General features: G+C 39.8%; 2 protein-coding genes across 3 annotated transcripts; one reads left to right on the forward strand and one right to left on the reverse strand.

Moving 5' to 3' along the window:
• Positions 1-694: 694 nt before the first annotated feature.
• On the forward strand, positions 695-14043 carry LOC146657728 (somatomedin-B and thrombospondin type-1 domain-containing protein). Of its 2 annotated transcripts, none has more exons than XM_085426035.1 (5): positions 695-1191; positions 8443-8625; positions 9069-9159; positions 11850-12008; positions 12122-14043. In XM_085426035.1, exons 1-5 carry the CDS (start codon positions 942-944, stop codon positions 12225-12227), a joined length of 789 nt encoding a protein of 262 aa, XP_085282161.1. In that variant the 5' UTR covers positions 695-941; the 3' UTR covers positions 12228-14043. The 2 variants fall into 2 exon arrangements, with proteins under 2 accessions (XP_085282161.1, XP_085282159.1); XM_085426033.1 differs by having other exon boundaries at positions 696-1191; positions 8440-8625; positions 12122-14041.
• Positions 14044-16207: 2164 nt separating this feature from the next.
• On the reverse strand, positions 16208-19684 carry snap29 (synaptosome associated protein 29). Its single transcript, XM_085426041.1, has 6 exons — positions 19544-19684; positions 17853-18089; positions 17520-17713; positions 17105-17190; positions 16916-17020; positions 16208-16819 (listed from the first exon to the last, which is right to left on the reverse strand). The coding sequence occupies exons 2-6, from the start codon at positions 18087-18089 to the stop codon at positions 16662-16664; spliced, it is 780 nt and encodes a 259-aa protein (XP_085282167.1). The 5' UTR covers positions 19544-19684; the 3' UTR covers positions 16208-16661.
• Between the last annotated feature and the right edge of the window lie 78 nt (positions 19685-19762).

Below are 19762 nucleotides of genomic sequence, written 5' to 3' on the forward strand. Positions count from 1 at the left end.
GGATTCAAAAGCAGGACAAAGAGTTGCAGATCCAGCATTTTCTATACGTTTGTGACCGTAACTAAAGTGGAGGAAAGCTATTGTCTTTGCATTTGTGCTTTTACAGTATCCGCCATGGCTGTTTTTCTCCAGCCAGAGCCAGTGAAGAGAAAGTAATTTCATTGTTCTCCAGTCTTTCTCTCAGCGGGATGGATGCACTTAGTTCTTCGGCATGAGTGGACATTATTTTGTTGCTGCGGCTCAAAAGGACCTCGTCAAATTGCACGGTGGCTGCAGACTGAATGTTGATTTCTCTTTCGTTTAGTTTTAACGTAACATTAAAATGACCAGGCCGCTGTCCGTGGTGCTGAATTCGATTTTGTGATCGGAAGAGCTGATATGGACAAAAACCTGTTACACAATATTTACACTCACTGCAACAGAAATCGCGTAGCATGCATTTTTCATTTCAGGTGTATGCAGCTGTTTTATTGAAATGTGTCTGATTCCAGACCTTATACAGGCCCTCATTGAGGCTTATTTTACTTTTCCACTGTAATCTTGGCAGCAGCAGAGGGCCAAAATATTTTGAAACTCATATATTTATTTATGTATCTGAAACCTCACACACAAGCTAGAGAGAGAGCGCAAGGTTGGTGCTGTAAGTCTGTAAGTACCGAACAGTAGCTTGGGGGCGGTGTCCTGCTCACTAAAAGAGGAGTTAGTGAGCGCGCACGACTCCACTTAAATTTTACGCGTCACTTGTTCGTCCAGGCGTTTACACAGAAGATACCTCGTTTTCTGCACAAGCAGGACCATGCTGCACTTGGATTTTATATAGAAAATACAAATTTCACCTTAATAACATTATTTGATTATTATTATTATTTTTAAAAAAGGCAACAACAGCACAGAGCAGCAACAGCGTGTGTGGAGCAAGTGGTCCCAGAAAGATTTCCGTCATGGGAGCGTATGGATGGAGCTCAGCGCGTCTTGGCTTTGTCGTTTGGGGATTTTTGGCATTTTTCTGCGGAGAATTTGTTCCACAGGCTGAAGCAGGCTGCAGGGAGCGAGAGAGCCCAAACTGCTGCACCGGCCGGAACAACGAATGTTTTGAGTACTCCAGGAGGAAAACAGTGTGTTACTGCGATACCTACTGTCAGAAAACAAGAGACTGTTGCGAGGACTATCAGAGCGTTTGCCAAATATCTGGTGAGTTGTTTGCTCTGTTGAGCTCGCTGACATTTGATATCAGATAACAGCAGTTTTGTCTATTTGAAGTTTGAAAGCTCAAAGAGCGAGGAAGAAATAAGGTATGTAGTGTATATATGTTTTGAATCCTATCCAATGACTGCTGCTGTTCATTGTTGTTTAGTTTTGGGGAGGGGTGGCTGCCACTGAGGTGACACGTAGGGAGTGAGACATACTACACGTAGCTGTTTTTAATATGCCCAATATGGCTCTTTGTTTTAAGTGACCAGCGAGAGGTGACTACTGTCTGCCTTGTGTGGTTTTACATTTGTAGCTTCGACTCATGACCTTCACATCACAGCTTCACATTGCACAGCCTGGACATTAAGTGGTCTGAGAGACCATAACAACATTAGTTTCGTCTTAAAGCCAGAAAAATGACCTTAAATTAGAAACACTCATTTGCTTATTCCTTAAAACGTATTTGTGGGCAACCCCCCATCATCAACCAGGCTTTTGCTATATATGGACAAATGAGGGAACAGACACCATGGAAACAGACTGCCAAAGATGGTCAGAATTACAGTGGAGCTATGTCTTAGATGTGACAGACAGGAAACACTCTGACCTGTAACAAAAGCAACTCTTATAGTGAAGTATTTGGCACTACTCAAGTTCACAAAGAGATTTCTCTGGCATAAATACCCTGAGAATGTGACCCTCTTAAGCACACTTGAGGGGTCAGTCCTAAAGGGAAAAGAGCTTTTAAACTGTGGAGCAATCCCACTATTATATACAAGCTGGTTTGAGTATTTTATCTGTTCTGTGATGTGAATAGGCTGCCCCATCCAGACTTCAATCACTAACTTAAAACTGTGTACACAACTAACACAAGGACAGTTGTAATACACTTCATTAGACCTCACTGTTTACTATAAAGAGCCCATAAACACCTGCTAATCAATTTTAGCTGTAATACTGCCGTTATCAGAGCTACACTAGTTTTTGTACAGGTTAAAGCTCAGCTAAGGAGCATATGGTAATACAAGGGATCTAAAATGGAATAAGGATCCAGCATTTCATCTTTGCTGTATTGTCAGGCTTTAGAAAAGCTAGGCCATGACAGGAGACTTCACTCAATGTCTTTAAAACAGATCAGGCTGGTGGCATAAAGTAGCATGAAGGATGAAGAGGATTATTCAGGAATGAAGACATATTAGTAAACAAGTAGAGAGAAGAATTTTGAATGCATTGCGAAACCAAAGGTCAGTATTAACTCCCCTTTTCAGCCACCTGCGTATGCTGGTTCTAGTTACGTGGGAGGGGCTTAGAAAAGAGAGGACTGCTTATTTCCAAACATTGGGAGGTTTTTTTCTTCTACTTTAAAAAAAATTCTCCTTTTTTGATTTACCCTATTGCATCTTTAGTCCTTTTGCATCATTAGGTTTAAGCCATTTTTGCATTTTCAGGATTCTTTACTTTAAATTAAACAATTGAGTTTCTGTAAATTTAGGCTGAATTAGACTTGAGTTTGTTTGTCTTTAAATATGCTCAAGTGAAGCAATTCATCTCAGTAAGTGCCATGTCTGCTTTTATTTTGTTTACAGTACTGTTGTAGTGATGTGGTCCTTTACTGCAGTGTGGTGGAAATGTTGGACTGAAATTGAAATGGGGGTAGATAAGCTAAAGTATTCATAAACATCAGTATATTACTTTAAATTGCACATGAAAGAGTTAAGATTAACATACACATGAGTTTTTCTTTTGGCTTTGCTCTCAATGCCAAGCTGTTTTTATTGTTATGGAAACATTAGAAAGTGGATTTTTTTTAACTAAATAAATAAACTCTACAGTGTTTGTAAAACCAGAGATGTGACTTTTTGAAAGCAAGGGAGGAAGCAACACTTTGTGAACAGACCCAGATTTCTTTTTAATTTAACAATCAGCTAGATTGCCATTCAGAAACATCATTTTGCCATTCACAAACCAGATCCATGTGTCTGACAAGCTGAATGTTAACAGGAAATGAGCTCAGGTTAGTGTGGAGCCATCATTGTAACAGCCTCTTATCTCAGCTCTTATCACAGCTCACAGCTGCCCTGTGCAGTTTTTTTTAATTTTTATTTCACAGTCTGAACATAAGAACGAACCCACATGGATCAATAAACATTTTGTATGCAATCTGAAAATCTTTACAGTAAAAACACAGCATTTATCGTCAGGCTTGGCTCTGCTCCATCCTAGCCCCCTGATATGTCCTCACCCACTTAACACTCAGAGTTGATCCTGAAGCTCTGCAACACATCAAGCAGTTTGTGTGTGACACTATTGGAGGCTGTAATTACCTCCTGTTTGCTGGAGCTCAACACAGTGCTTTGAGTGGGTGACATCAGAGCAGACACAGAAAAAAACATGGATATAAACACTCAGAGATGTTGTTAAAATGAAGGATCTGACAGGAGTGTGAACTGTGTGTAAACACAGAAGGACACTGTACAAGTTAAAGTAATGATTGAGCAAAATCAACTTGTTATAACATATAGCAAGCTGACATGATTTTTCTATTTTATGAACTTCATGTTTTGGTCATCAGTCTGGCTTATATAACTTCAGTAGTTGCAGGCTATTAATTTCCAAATGTACACCTCACAGCAAAAACTACTTGTAGGCATCTTTTGGCTGGTTTAGCAGGTCGAGCTGTTGGCCACCATTTTTTTTATTATTCTAGCCACAAACAAAAGTAAAAGTTTAAACCTCTCACTAATTAATGTTTATCTGAAAGGAAAACATCTCACAGTAAGATTAAGAACCAAGGAACAATGAGCTTTTGCTTCTGGCATCAGCACCTCAGAAAATTTGCTTATATTTTATAGAGACGTGCCAAATCTTTATTTGAAATCTTTGAAAGGTTTTTGCATTGGCAAAGATTGTGATAGATATTTAACTACCAGGAGGAAATGAGTTTTTAAAGACATACTTTGTATTGGTCAAAATCAACACACCTTTTAAGTTGGTTTTGTCAGATTTCTCTGTTTATTCCATTCATGTATGAAATTAAACTGGATAATGCCCCCAAACAACTGCCAAATAAGGTCTCAGAGGCATTAAAGGATGGTTGAAGCGTGGTAACACTTGCTTCCAGAAGGACTTTGATGTTGTCTCCTGTTATAGAAGTGATTTTCATACACCAGTTTCAATCTTAACTCTATGGTTCCCATTACGATAAGCTCCCATTCCTCTTCATTGACTCTAGAGATCATTTGGGGCAGTATGAAGCAAGAAGGGGCAGCTTCTCTCTTCTACTGCAGCCTCTGGTGGTTCTCACCCTAACAGGAAAATACATTAAAGCCTCTGCATTTGGTACATGAGACTTTTGCTCATCATTCATCTCTCTCTCTCCTCTCTGTTTCTCTTTATTTTCTCTAGGGCACTGTGCAGTATGTTGTCATGCCACAATGTTTCCCTCTTTCCACCTAAGTTCACTCCCTCTTTTTCTTCCTTGCATCCCACATGTTCTCTGTTCTGCTAGTAGGGAATGTCTTTACATAATGAAGACTAAACAGGCCAGCTGTTGGATTTTTTTTTTTTTGGGGACAAATATGTTAAACACCTCTTGGCACTCACATGCTACATTTTGCAAATCTGATGTGCAGCATCTGGTTTCTTCTTGACAGGAAAACACTGCTGAGCTTGAAGGGCATTAACAGTTTTCACTCACTTACTGTACGCACAAATGAAGGTGCATATGCATATCACTAAATCGAAGGGGGCTTGCAAAGGGAAACTCCTGCCTTGGCTGTCTGTAGTGTTTGATTGCTGTGTTTGACTCTGTCCACCTATCATCAGGTAAAGGTCAAGGTAATTTCAGTACATTATTCCCTTTTTCTAGACTTCTTTCCTCTGCAGCTTCAAGGTTTTTGTCAGACTAATGGTGTTGGTGAGCAAATAGTGAGCATTTTCACACAGAGAACCTTTTTGTTTGACGAAAAATACAAAGATAATCTTTATTTTTTGTCAGCACTTCCATTTTTTTTAGTGTATGTCAAATCCGAAGCTCAGTTGAAGCAACTACACGAGTAATCTACTCAACTTTGTTAATGCTTCCATTCCTGAAAGGAAAAATTTAATCGTGTTTCACAGACAGACAAAGATCGCCTTATCTGTGAAGCCTCTAACTGTAATTCTTCTTTTTCTTTCTTGTTATAGTTTTTCTTCTTCACTTACCTTTTTTTTCACACACTATGTGTTTATACAAGTTCCTGCATTTAAGCATTAGATATTATTAATCTCTGGCTCTTTTCCACAGCATGTCTTTGTCCTGTCTTTCTCCCCTCAACCCCAGCCATTTGCAGCAGATGGCCGCCCTTCCTGCTTGTATATAGGAAACATTCACCTGCTATTAGGGCTCAGTCCAGTCTTCTCAACTCCTATTAACAGGCTTGAGGTTCCTGTTTTGGTGAAGATTATAAGGCTTGTCTGATGGGACCAAGGCCCAGACAGGGAAGGGAGGGTGACCGTGGAGGCTTTGAGGTGCAGTGGTCCTCCAGAGCAGCTGGACATCTGGGTCTCATCAGAGAAGAGATGGGGCTGGAAGGAAAGGGAGGGGGTGGGTGAGTGAGTGAAGCTCAGAACCAAAAAAAGGAGACAGATGGGGGGGAAGAACAAGGGAGAGTGGGGGACAACGTAATCAAAGGAGTGGAAGATAAAGCAAATTGGGCAGGCAGGTCTGAGACCCTAAAATGGAGGTAGAGTTCAAGGAGAATAAAAGGAAAGGCAAAGGAATGCCATCCCAAAAGGCTATTATCCCACTGAAACAAGAGTGACTGGAGTTTGGCAGAAGTTGAGAGATAAAAGTGCTTATGTTGGATCATTGGTCATTGGTTCTGTTTAGTTTAATGCTGTCTGAGGCTTTGCCTGCTGCCTGAAAAATTAGTCATAGACAAGCAAAGTCCTTTCACTTTAAACTTTGACAGCAACCAGATTTGTACTGTGGTGCTGCTGGTTCACTGAAACGGACGACTTCCCTGTTTTCCATATTAATGACACTTACGGTAAACTGGTGAAAATAATCTTGATGAAAACAGAAAATAGAGAAATATCATTAGTTAAATTACAAAAATAGATTTAACCTGGACAGAATAATGCAGTTAAATTGCTCTCCAAAAATAAGAAAACGCACATCTAAAATCTATCTCAGAAACTCTGTTAAAAATATCAGCTTTTCCAAAAGACAAAAGCTGAACATGCTGGGAACAAGTGCCATTTGTTTCCTGTATTGGGGTCAGAGGTCAGAGGTGGTGGCAAGCTTTCGAACTGAAGACTTTCTCATTAACAATGCAAACAGGGGACAAGAGTGACTATGTGGGTTAGGCTGTCAGACTGTCAGCAGGGTTGACATGTGGGTGGTGGAATTGTTGCACTGGTTGTGCCAGAAGCAGACTGAGGGACCACCACAGCTTGGTAATTGCCTTCTGACCTCTGGCAAATCAGCCCAAATGGCTGAGACTCCCAGACAGGGCCTTAGTCCTGCTTATGTGTATGTCGGTGTCGATCACAGGGATAATAGCTGTTTCTCCTCCGGGTGTGGGAACTAGCCAACCCTATTGATTTCACTGCACGCTCTGCTATGAAGCAAATACCTCAACTGGACTCCTTGCTTGTGTTTTTCCCACCATGAGAAAGGAAAACAGCGGCATGAAAGCTGCCCGTGAACGTCAGAGGATGTAGCAGCGGGAAGGAAAGGCAAGAAGACAGGAGCAAGGATAAGAAGAGGTGGAGGAGGCAAGGGTAGGAAGCTGATACGGTTGTAGTGTCTAATGCCATCCCACCCTGAGTAATCTTTCAAGAAAGTGCATGTATCTCATCACGTTTACAGAGGCAAATGAGCATGCCTGTGTATTTTAGGGAAAGGATAGAAGAGGTTTAAGTGGGATGATTTATCAGACAGAAATTGTTTGCTGTGTGTGGTGATCTGGGAAAGGCGAGTGTCAGGTGGGCAGCACTAATGTGCAGGAATGCAGAGATTCCACTGTGGCTTTGTGGATCGGCTGTGTCACTGAGGCAGCTGCCCCCCCCCCCCCCCCCTCCTCTCCGAACCCCCAACAGGACCATGGGAATGAACCAAACAGGCGGCATCTTGAAAGCACTCTCTCCCTCTCTCTCTCTCTCTGTCTCATGTTCACACACATAATTATTCACTCACGACATTGTATAGTGGGGTGAGTGTCTATTATAAAGACAGTGTAAGGGAGATTAAATGAAGAGGGAGGATTAGATTCAGTTATGGTATATTTATCCGCCCATTCCCTGTAATTTCACCACCAACGTCTACAAGCTTCAAGCTGGGTGCACCTGCTCTTATTGTCGCAAACTTTTATTTTAAAGGATGAAAACAGAAAAAGCTCTAAACCACAAATGTCAGGCTTTCTAAAAATATTATGGTGTATACATGCTTACAGCTGTTCACTGTTGTGTTGAACTTACCTGATTTGTTTATGTGTTTGTGAAGTATGCCCTTCCTTGTAAAAACAAGACTATTAAAATGTCTGCTCCTATTTAATCTCTGTGCTGAAAAGCTCTTGATTACTGCTGGAGTTTTGGGGCTTTGATCAAGGCAGTCATCTAAGTGATACAGCTTCCTCTTTGCTTGATGTAATTAACTAAATCAGCCTACTGAACAGGAAGTATGATTACTAAAACTGCTGTGTTTATGTGGCGTGCTGAGTTCACGGGCGTCCGTGTGTGTGTTTGCGTGTAAGTGTGGGGTAGAGGGAAACCAGAGAGAACAGGATGCAAAATTAGCCTCTTATTTAAATGGTCCCCCCACATTTGACCTCAGTTCCAGACTTCCTGAGTCTGGGGTTAGGCTGATCTGAAATAAGTACATGGTAGTGACCCAGTCACTCGCCACCTACCTACCCAAGTAAATGTTCAGTGGACTGGCATCAAAGTCTATATCAGGGCATCTGTTGCAGCTACACTTTAAGCTGTATGGTACATGACAGCAAAGATTAGGGGAAAGTTTGCAGCTCCCTCTGGACTACAGATAAATTCTTTTTCATAATTAGACCTCTTGTTTTACTATATCAGAAAGAAGGGTATTTTTCTTCTTAAACACCTCAGTCTTTTTAAATAAATGTAAATCTCACCTTGAATCCCCTAACTTTATTAAACAACCAGTAACACTGAAGAATCTATGAAGAAATATTACTTTATAATCCATTTAACTCCTGCAATCTTAAGCTAATCTATGGCTTTCTGATTCCCTAGCAGCCATTGACTGTGTGGTGGGATCATGGGGTCCCTGGTCATCATGCACATCTTCATGTGGAATTGGTAGCACGGAAAGGAGTCGCCAAGTATCTGTTCCCCCTAGAAATGGAGGTACACCCTGTCCTGATCTCAAACAACGTCGAGGATGCTTCGGAAACAACGCCATATGCAGCACCGCGAAAGGTGACAGCCTGACTTTTTCTGCATTTATGTATGTTACAGAGTTCAGTTCACTAGCACTGTTACAAATTAAACAAGCGCTTTGGTATTATCTGGGACAACTGTTAACTTTCTTTTGCTGTAAGAAACTAATCTTGAGTCTGCATGCTCCATCTGCCTGTCACTTTGCTGATGGAACAACTGAATTTCCCCACTGAGGAATAATAAAGGATATTTCTATTCTGTCTTCAGCTGTGCACTTTTCCAAGTAATTAAAAAACCTTAAGACAGGAAAACATTTTGAAAACTTACAAGGAAAGCTGAACTCACTTTACCTTAGAGCTGAGTTGCTCAGATTAAACAGTAGATGCCTTTATAAGTATGATCTTTACTGGATGCAACAGCTTATTAGACCTATTTGCCCTCTTTTTAATTCTCATCTGCCCGTGCTTATACCTGACTTCCAGAAGTCGCAAAAATCTTGCCTAATTCTTTCAAGAGGAACTTCAAGGACCCTTGGAGGAGACCACACATGCTGATGAAGGAGGAGAAGGCCAGGTAAGTCCTTAATATCAAACCGCAAGATACCAGCTTTGTTTCATGTCTCTAGTGTAGGATTTGTCGGGGCAGTGGCAGGTGATTACAGATGCCCTTTTTTAAATGTTTGGTAATTTACTTGAGTTATTTTAGCCTGTGAGTCATGGTTAACGGCTTTGTCTGGCGAAATTATTACATAGAAATTACATAAAAGATTTTATTAAAATATAAAATCTTTTATGTACTTTCAGTAGCTTGAACTACATTTTAGTTGCAAGTGCTTTGGTTGTGTCTGAAATATTTTTTCAGCATTGATTATAGCTGGAACTTCTTTAAACAGTTTTTTTTGTGAATTGCAAAATAGTTGGCAGGTCAGTCAGCACTGCTGTAGAACCTTTGATTAAATATTTAATATGCATATTTGAGTTCATACCATCACCGTAATTATACAAACAGTAGCCTTTCTTTTCTTGCCAGCAAACTTTCAGATGCATCTCACTCAAGAATAAAGGCACTTATTCAACATTTTCCTTGCTTCCGCTAACTCCAAGGCTGGTGGATTTCACAACAGGTTCATACCATATTTTCCCCCAGTTTTTCCTTTATTTAAAGGTCAACTCTGAGCACCAAAAGATTAGGGAATACTGGCAAAGACTGAGGTTGCTATAGCAAGCACGTCCTCAAAATTACTTTGGGTGTGTAACATGAACTCTGTCATTGAATATTTGCATCAGGAGCTGACCTTTCCTGATAAGTCAGACGTAATCAATTTAAAAAGAAAAGCCTTCGCTGTATAAATTTGATCTTTGATCTAAGCTGATTACAAATCTTCTCATTATGTTCTCTGGGAAAAAATCTGAGCTGGCTTCCTGACAGCTTACAGCTTTTCTCAGTAATTAAAATGGACATTGGATACTTTTGTTTTGACTGAAACAAAACATCAGGGGACTGGGAGTGCATTACTCATAAATGGCATTGATTCAGCATGAATTTTACAGAGTAAGAGCAATTTCACACAGACATCTGGTATATTAATAGTGGTGTCTTTGAAATTAATTGAAGAAGTGAGGGTTAACAGCGATAACAGTGAAATGATGATCAGTTGTCTTTGGATGTATATTTAAATCTGGATATTAGTGGATATTAGAGACTGGACATTAAGACAAGGTCATTATAAAATAAGGGAGGATGGACCATAACACAAGGCTGTTGTGCAGATTTAGCTTGTAAAAGCTCAGCAAAAGAAAATAATATCTGTCTGCAATTTTTAAGACAGAAATTTTAGTCAAAAAAACAAGTATTTAACAGAAGGTTTCACTGTGGAAAAGTTAAGGAAACAAAGCAGAGACATCCCACTACAGACATGCAGACATATACTTTATGTCTTACAGGCAAACAGAGTAAGGATTTCATACATATTTACAACTTTCTGAAATATTTCTGAAATAATCTGAGGAAGAAATAAAGGGAAACTTCATGTTTTCTTTGACAAGTCACCCAAATTTGGGTAATATTTTGTCACACCTGTCTGAATCAGCTGCAAAATAAATAGCGGAATTAACCCATTTATCAGAAAAACAAGGCTTTATTTGTCCCTTTTACTGTGCAGACTGAGCTGTGATTATGATGGGATAATCCAGGCGATCAAGACACAAGTGAATCACTTGTGTTACTTATCAGCAAATTTTTACTTTGTTAAGTAATTAAAGTATTAAACTTGGGTCACCAGATACAGTCACGATAAAAGTAAAGTACACCTTTTTGAATTTTAATTTTTTAAGTATCAGGGAATAAAACAGTGTCAGATAAACAGCAATGCATGAGATATTACTCCATGTCATTATTTATTTAAAAAGCACCAAGTGAAAAGACAAAGAAGAAGAAGCAAAATGTGAAAAATAAGCACACCCAACGATTTTATAGTTTGTGAAAGCATATTTAGCAGCAATATCTTGAGAGTTGGTATGAGGTGTTTGTGCTGATTTGCTGCATTTAGATGTGCAAAACATCTCAACTCTGCAAAACTAAGCCATGCTGCCACGTTCCTTTTAGAGAGAAGAGGCTTTTCCCTGTCAATCATTACAAACCATCCATATTTCTTCAGACTTTTTCTGATTGTATTGTCACGAGTTTTAACATTTAGCATTCTAACTGAGAACTTTAAAGTCTGAGATGCAGTTTCTCTGAGCATTGCACAGTCTGATCTTGGGGTGAAGGGTTAAGCTATAAGTTTATCACACAGTGCGTCTGCATGTTGGCTTTTATTTTTGTTAAGTAAACAAAGACAGAGTGTAATATGTCACATTTTATTCACCTGAGGTTGTATTTAATTAATTTTAAGACCAGCTAAGGACCAGATGATTATTATGCCTTGATATGTAAAACCTCTTAATTCAAAGAAGAGATACTTTGTTTGTACCATTAGTGTAACTTTAAACAAAGCAGGATATTTTTCAGAAACTGGAAAGCTTAAAACTGGCACATGCCCCTGTTTCTTCATCTGAACATTTTCCATCTGTGTTTTCTGTTTGAAATGCTCTGGTTTCATATGTGAGCATGAATGATGTGATTGACTGGATCATTGATGTGTTTCTGAGTCTCAAATATATTATTTGCCTTTGAGCATTATATTTTTGACTTGATAATGAATGCAGGTAAACAGAGTCTTCTACTTTGACACCTTCTTTCCCTTTCTTTACCCTTGCTTGCAGTTACTGTGTGCATCTGCAAGTGAAACAGGCTAGTGCGGCATGTAGACTCAAACTGTGGACCGCTCGACTGATGAGAGAGACTGCTGTCTGTGTGGAGTGTCAAAGTGATGCCATGGCAAAGTCAGATCGCTGTGGAGGCGATGGTGTAAGGGGCACCAGGTAAACAAGCTAACTTAAAGATAACTGAAGATATGTTCATCCATTACATTCCTAACTCAAGCTTAAGTTAAAAGGAATTTGTTACATGCCTGATGGGCTCCTCTGTTCTTTAGGACCTTCTGGTCAGCAGCTTCAGTCGCGGGCTGTCACGGTTCCTGGATTCGACAGTTTTCTTCTGAGCGCTGCCAGTGTTCTGACAACTCTTTCCTCTTTGTTTGAGGCGGCACGCTACTCTCAGCATCCTGCCAAGTGCAGGACAGCCCTGCCAGCCAAGCCAGACCCTCCAATCCAGATTACTGGATGGGTAACTCAAGGATATTAGCAGCATCCTGCCACTTTTTTTTCTTTCACCTCATATTCTGTACTGTATAAACTCTTAAAGCACACATAAATTCTTGCATTTAACGTCTGATTTTACAGCCACGTAATTCTCCTCTAAAGCACAGCATCTATTTGCCTTTTTACCTCTGAGTCTTTGCTATCTACCTCCATCAATACAAGTGCATTTTCTAATGCATAATGTATAAATATAGAAATATATTATTTTGCTTTATACATTTTCTACTTATGATTGGTTTATGTAATGTATATGTGTCTATATAGCTTCAATAATTTGTATCCAACAGTGTAAACATCAGACATCTGTCATTTATCCCCAAACAGTCCTAAGTCATCAGTGGTTTTGGAGATACTAAAACTGATCATCAAAGTCATATCCAAACTAGGATCCTTCGCTCAGTATTTTGATGTTGTATCTTTTTTTATCCCAAAGTGCAAAGTTGAATATCAGGTACTGATTCTCAGGTGCTTAGATTTCAAGTCTCATTCATGTCTGCCTCTTCTGGTGGTCAGTCACAGATGTTTTCAGTAACATGACTCATAGCGGAGATCAATCACATCTGTTTAGACTTAATATTGCTGGAGAGGAAAAAGAGCCATATAAGCGAATTCACTGTGGTTCTGTCTGTCTTGTGTCCAAGACTTAAAAAATGCTTCATGATTACTCGCCCTGCTCACGGGGGAGTTTTATCAGAAGAGTATGATCCAAGATAAATATCGTGAACAGCCAACTCCTATATTTTTAATTAACCGAATCTCCTCCCAGCGCTCCCTACAGTTCCTTTACTTTTTTCAGTTCTGTTTTTGTTGTCTCTGTTGACTCTGTGTTTTCCCTCAAATAAAATACAGACTAACTACAGCTTTACCTTCTTGAGTTAAACGACACAGCATAAATTCCTGCATCTCTTTTGCTGTTGGGTTAAGAAGAAGGCAGGTGCAGTCATGTTATGGAAACCTGTTACTTTCTCTTTACATCCCCCATGTCTGTGTTTGTGTGTTTATTTATTATAAACCATGTGGTAATTTTATAAGTGCAGCACAGCATTTTCTGTACACTGTCCATTAGTGAAATAAAGAAAACTATACCGCCATATCTCCCTCTATTGTATTTCTATTGATGTGTGGATTTCACTGCATCATTGCATTCAGTTTGCAAATCCTTGCCACTGTTTTCCTTTACACACCTACAACATATCTGACTTCTCCCCTGTGCAGTAACTACTAGCATCAGCATGACACTGATAAGTATATTCCTGAGTTTACAAGCAGCATTTCACACCATTTCAACGCAAACATGTCCATTAACATATTTTCTGGCATTCTTGGCATTTTTGCGTGGGCTGTAAACGGGATGACGACAAACAAAATGACAACTAATGTGTATAATCATGTTTTGTTGTTACACTCTACTGAAATTTGGGGTATGTTCTTGTCATGTAAATTCTGGGAATTTTGTGTATATGTATATATACTATGTGTAATTATGTGTAGACGAAACATGACAGATGTGGCAGCTTACGTCATATGTAAAAGTATCTTCATACTGGTATTTGGTTTGGTTTTGCGGATTGCATATTCTGATAGCCAGTTTGCCTCCTCATTTAGGTGATATATAGACTAGTTAAGTGTATATGGAGAAAGGGATGTTTGAACCTTGAGACTCGCCCTATGACAGCTGGGATGGATGAACCTTGAGATTCACTCTGAAAGGCTGCAACTCTTCATGTTTACAAAGCTTGTGCTTTTTGTCACTCTTGGCAGTTTTTAATTTTTTTCCAACCATATGTCACATAAATAATACCAATTAAACCACATTATCAGAGGCTTCTTTGTTCCCCATAATTCTAACTTTATTTGTAACCATTTCCTCTGTGTGGAGTTTGCTTGGTCTCCCTTTGCTTGCATGGATTTTGTCCAGTTACTCTGACTTCCTCCTAGTCCCCAGACATGCATGTTAGGTCCTGTGATAGACCTGTTATGCTGTAGAAGCTCAGATAGGCTCCAGCCTCCACCTAAGCATGAATTAGCACTGTTACAAGGGTGAATGCTCATAACATGACCAATATTATGAGTGCCATCATATGTACAGGTAAATCTTTATGTACAAAAGCTCAGGCTGGTTTGGCTCTCAATGATGTGAAACAACCAGACTCCAACACATCGATTCCTTAAAAAAACTAGTGCATGGCTACTTCATGTCAGAAGTACTTGAACTTCACCTCCTCCATCAATCTCTCCAGCCTTCCTCCCCCTTTCTCTGCTCTCCTCCCTGATTCCTCATCCTAGCTCACTACTAAACTCCCCTTCGTCAGCACAACTCTTTATTTTCTCGTACTACAACAGCGGCAGTGCTGTCTGCCTGACCAGTGCATCCCCTGTGCTGCTCTGCCACTGCTGCTAACCTGCTTTGCAAAGGGCAGGAAGGCCCATCTCTGGCCCGGTGCCTGATGGGCTCCGACAGCAGTGTGTTCTGGGATTACAGCCACTGAAAAGGGGGGCATTCCAGCACTGGTGGCTTTTGTCACAGCATGGCCACTGTTTACTTTTGACAAGACAGCTGTTCAAAGCCCTCCTGGCCCCAGCGTAGGGCGTAAAGGGAAAGAACCCAAAGGTGACTTCCGTTTACTGGTGGCATCGCTGGACTTGGCCTGAGGCCCCTTCTTCTGCTACTGCACGACCATCTTAACTTCACATTTGACATTGCCCTGATGATAATAAAACTTTGTTTCAACATTTCATCCTGCACATGCAAAAATATTTATTCCATTTAATTGCAAAGTTTCATAGTGTTTTCCTTGCCTTGTTTCTTGATTTCTTCCCCATGTCTTGTGCTAATGATGCCACATTTACCCAGCACTTCCATTTGCTTTGTTTACTGGTTTGTATGTGTGCACTACATGTGCGCAGAGTGTCAGCTTGGGGCCCTTGGGTAGCTGGTACCTCTGTTTCTTTGTATATAGCCTGCATGTGGTTTCAGGATGCATGTACTGTAATTAGTAGTTATCCTAATAAATGCTTGGTGCCTCTGTAGGAGCAGCTGGTCTAACACAGAGGAATGATAATGAATAGACGGCTGAGCACGACACAAGTGGTACACAGCCATACAACAAACTCTCACACATCCTCACATGACAAAATTAGGAAAACGGAAACAAATAACTATATTTGTGAATTGTATGTAAATTCCTAACAAAATCCTTTCTTTGATCTGAAAAACAAAAAAACAAACCAAATCTCTCTCTTGCTATCAGCCCATGCAAAAGTAAGACACATACTACCCAAAAATCTAGAGAAATTAATTCCTGGGAATGTGGCGCCCCTCTGTGGTGCTTTGGGCTTCCTGCTTCACTTGTAACAAACAATGTACAGGACATCTCAGACTTGTTCTATACGCTTTATTGGCTATGCAGACTTGATTACAACAAATGATAAACATGGCAAAAATAAGACATTATAACCATAAAACCATATTTTTAATCATCTTAGTAGAATAGCGTTGTGTTTTACTTAAAAAAAAGTGGTTCTTTTAGTCAGAAATGGAAGATACAACAATAAGTAGTATAAGGGCTATATTCCTTCTGTGACAGTTTTTATATTAACATGAGCTTGTTCACATTATTTGTCCAATAATGCAGCATTCAATGAATAACCATAAATACACAGGATTTATATAAGGCTAATCAAATCCTTCAAAAACAAGAATAAACTTCAAAAACAAATTTCAGAAATGTCAGAGGGAAGCTTCACATGGTGAGCGGTGCCAGTGGTGACATGGACTTGGCACAGCTTCAAAAGCTAGTCTACTGTACATACAAATTACACATAAGGCAAATGTGACTTGAGCTAGGCTAGCTGCTTGCTTGTATTTTTTTTTTTTTTTAATATAATTGTGGCGTGGCAGGCCTAGGAATCACAGTTAGCACTGACATATGAATGTCACACAAAAAAATGATCCAGTTACTCTCCTTTAAGTGAATATTTAATCATTAAAATTAATTTCCTCATTTGTAACAGAATTTGTTTGTTCAGCACGAATGATGAGCAAACCAACAGCCAATTAAACACCTAAGGTGATCAATAAAAACAGAATGGAATCAATGAAAGTTCAACTACATACATTCAGATAGAGTTTGAGAGAAACTTAACAGAGAAAATAAACAACTCCAGTGCAGAAAGAGACAGACAGTGACATCCAAAACAAGCAGTGAATAGTCTTTCCTTTAAAAGAAGGTGGTGGAGAAAAAAAATGAAGGCCCAGGTGAGAGGATGATCTGCGGTCAGTTTTGGTTTCCTTGAGTTGAATCCAAGTGTTTATTACAGTTTTTTCATCTGTTGGTTTGTGTTGTGGATCTTTGTATCCATTTTGTCCACTTTATTTAGCAGAGCATCAATGGAGTCGTCCTGAGCATCAATTTCAGACTGCAGACCAAGCCCAAGATTCTTCAGTCTACCCAAGCCTACACACATCTCATCTAAGACATTCACAAAAGACATCAGTTCAATTACAGCAGACAAACTTTATATAAAAAAACGTGGTATGTAACTAAATAAGTGCAGAATTTCCCTACCCAAATTTTTGTCAAGAGTGTGGTGAGCCTCCTTCAGGTATCTGTTCTTAGGGTATCCATTCTGTTGAGATGAGCCATCATCTATTGATGCAGTAGCTCCAAATCCTAAAACAATGAAGTAAGAAATAGTGAGAGCCAGTAAGTGGTGGGAAGATACCGTAATGCTGAGGTTCTTGTTCCAGCACTTACCTCCTGTATCCAGTTTTCTTAGGTTGGGGTGGCTAGCTTGGTACTTATCTTCATTTTCTCTGCTGCTGGACAAGGCAGTCTGTAATCTGAGAAAGTCAGATAAGAATTGTTCAAACATTTTGGGAGAGACGGTCAATAACAAGTTGTACGCATGAAAGTAAAAAATAAAAATGAATTACCTGAACTTCTAAAAGAAGTGAACATTACTTTAACACAAATTCAGAGTAACTGTTTTCATGCTTTGTTGTAAAATATGATAACTTGTCCCTACACATAACAGCATATCAATCTTTAATATATTGAAAGTCCTCTAAATCACAGAACTCCTTGATTTGTTTAGGAGTTCAAACATGCAGAAATGAAACTGGATGATGCTACCACACCTCACTGACACAGAGAATAAAAACAAACTTACCCTTCACTGGCCTTGTAGGCCTTTGGCTGCTCAGGTGGTGGCTTTGTCTCTGGCGTTCCCTTAAAATAATTGACAAGGCCGCCCCACACACTCTTAATACTGTTAATGTGCCTTTGACTGGTCTTCAGGTCTTGATCCATGTTATCCAGCATCTTGTCTGCCCTCTTTATAGCCTCACCCTGTCGCATCAGCTCCTGCAGACAAGAAGAGACTAATTCAGGATGAGGTATGGGAAGACGGGGCCTTTAAAAATAACTCTTTGTTGACTATGACCTTTTCACAGACAGTGTCAATTCTTTGTATAGTAGTGTGAACCTTATTCATTTAAGATACCTCTGCAGTTTCCACACCCATCTTCTCCGATTCATAGATGAGGCCAAGTGAGCGGTAACTGCTATCCACAGCAGACTGCGCTGTACGCATCACTTCCTGCTGGAGGCATCTCTGCCTCCTCTCTGCTTCACTCAACCCACTGTCACTTGGCTCGTCATCAAACCCCCTACTTTTAGGCTTGAAATCCTCCTCATCATCATCATCTGCAAACGGGTTGTGGGATTTAGGGTAGGCCATCTGTGGAGCAGAAACAAATGTTTTGGTAATTTTAGCTAAAGGACTATAAGCATCAAGTTACATGCAGTTTAAGAATGAGCTTTTCTTCACAACAAGGAGTTTTTGTTACCTGTAAATAATGGATTTTACATTGCTTAAAACTGGAACAACTTCTTGGAACACAATCAAACTATAAACAGGTTAATAAAAGATAATATATTTGGTTCCAGTCTTGATGATCTTTGGCTTTTTTCAGCTGCTCCCTTTAGGGGTTCCCTAAACAGATTATCTGCCACAATCTGACCCTCTCCCTGGCATCCTCTTCTGCCACACCAACCCTCTGCATGTCCTCCTTCGCTGTATCTATGAATCTTCTCTATGGTCTTCTTGTTTTTCCTCTTGCCTGGCAGCTTCATCTTTAACATGCTTTGTCCAATGAATCTAATATCCCTCCTCTGCACATATATCAAAACCATCTCAACTACACCTCTTAAACATTGTCTCCCAAAACTTGATAATCTTTTAAGTTCACTTATTCACTGATTAAATCCTTCAAACAGTCTGAGTGTTATTTATCTTGACTTCAACTAAATTCGCAAAAGCAACAGTTGTCTCAAGGTGCTTTGGATTGCAAGGTAAAGCCTATAATAGTAGAGAGATAACCCAAAGGAGATCCCCTACCCTCCCCTGCCCTCAATTTTTACTGGAAGAGACCTCCGGCAGAACCAGGCTCAGTTAAGGACAGGCATCTGCAGATCAGCTGCACACACATCTAGCCATTCCATCTATTTTCTTCTGGTTATCAAATTCAGGGTCATACGGTGGACTGGAACCCATCTCAGGAGTCATAGGGAGAAATGCAGAGCTAACACATAGGAGACTCTTTGGCACAACATGTTGAATTCCATGAACTGAATAGGCGGAGGAAAATGGATAGATCGATAGATAGATCGCACCTCGTCGGGAAGAAACGTTATTTATTATATTTTGGGATCGGATAGCTGAATAATTAAACGATGCGTAACATAATACATCTGCTATTTAGATAATAATTAGTTTTATTAAAACAGTACGTTTTTGTTGATAAAAGAAGGTTAATTGTTCATTTCGAAACTTGTCTGAACTCGTGCGATTACGAAAGCTCCAGCGTGTTAGCTTCGGCTAACTTCAACGTTGTCCAACAAGTAATTCGAGCAAGAGTTAGGTTTGTCAACGTATTTCACATTAATCATCTGCAACAATACCTGCTGTGTTATATTAAGAGGAGAAAAATAAAACAGTATTGCAAGTCAAGAAATGTTTGATGTATCGCCGGGGTGTTGGTCTGCTAGTCAACCGTTAGCTTAACTGCCAGTCAACTAAACGAACACATCCGCAAGAGTCACCACAGGCAGTTTTCTCTTATTGAACAAATGCTGTCTAAAAGTGTAAAATAATAAAAAAAGACACAGTAACGATTAACTTAACAGACAAACCTTTGACCACAGGAGCCGCGGCAGACGATGTTGTTACTCTATCAGCTGACTGAACTCTTCCTATCACGTTTGATGACGTTGCACACACACTTTCGCGACAGCTGATCTTGCGTAAAGGAAACGCACACCAGGGCGATATTGGGGTTACTCACTGATAAAAACCCACGCAGGTTGTAATGTAAATAATAAAACTACAATCCATACATTTGCTTAATTTGA

This window comes from Rhamphochromis longiceps, linkage group LG12, assembly GCF_057381845.1.
Source record: "Rhamphochromis longiceps isolate RC_006_pf linkage group LG12, R_longiceps_female_GT1.1, whole genome shotgun sequence".
NCBI lineage: Eukaryota > Metazoa > Chordata > Actinopteri > Cichliformes > Cichlidae > Rhamphochromis > Rhamphochromis longiceps.

Bases quoted from the DNA above. Each gene is read 5' to 3' on its own strand.
- LOC146657728 (XM_085426033.1), top strand. From the start codon at position 942: ATGGGAGCGTATGGATGGAGCTCAGCGCGTCTTGGCTTTGTCGTTTGG. The intron at 1,192-8,439 runs GTGAGTTGTTTG...CTGATTCCCTAG, and splicing joins GAGCGTTTGCCAAATATCTG to CAGCCATTGACTGTGTGGTG. The intron at 9,160-11,849 runs GTAAGTCCTTAA...CCTTGCTTGCAG, and splicing joins ATGAAGGAGGAGAAGGCCAG to TTACTGTGTGCATCTGCAAG.
- snap29 (XM_085426041.1), bottom strand. From the start codon at position 18,089: ATGGCCTACCCTAAATCCCACAACCCGTTTGCAGATGATGATGATGAG. The intron at 17,021-17,104 runs GTAAGTGCTGGA...TCATTGTTTTAG, and splicing joins AAGAAAACTGGATACAGGAG to GATTTGGAGCTACTGCATCA. The intron at 16,820-16,915 runs GTAGGGAAATTC...TGAATGTCTTAG, and splicing joins CACTCTTGACAAAAATTTGG to ATGAGATGTGTGTAGGCTTG.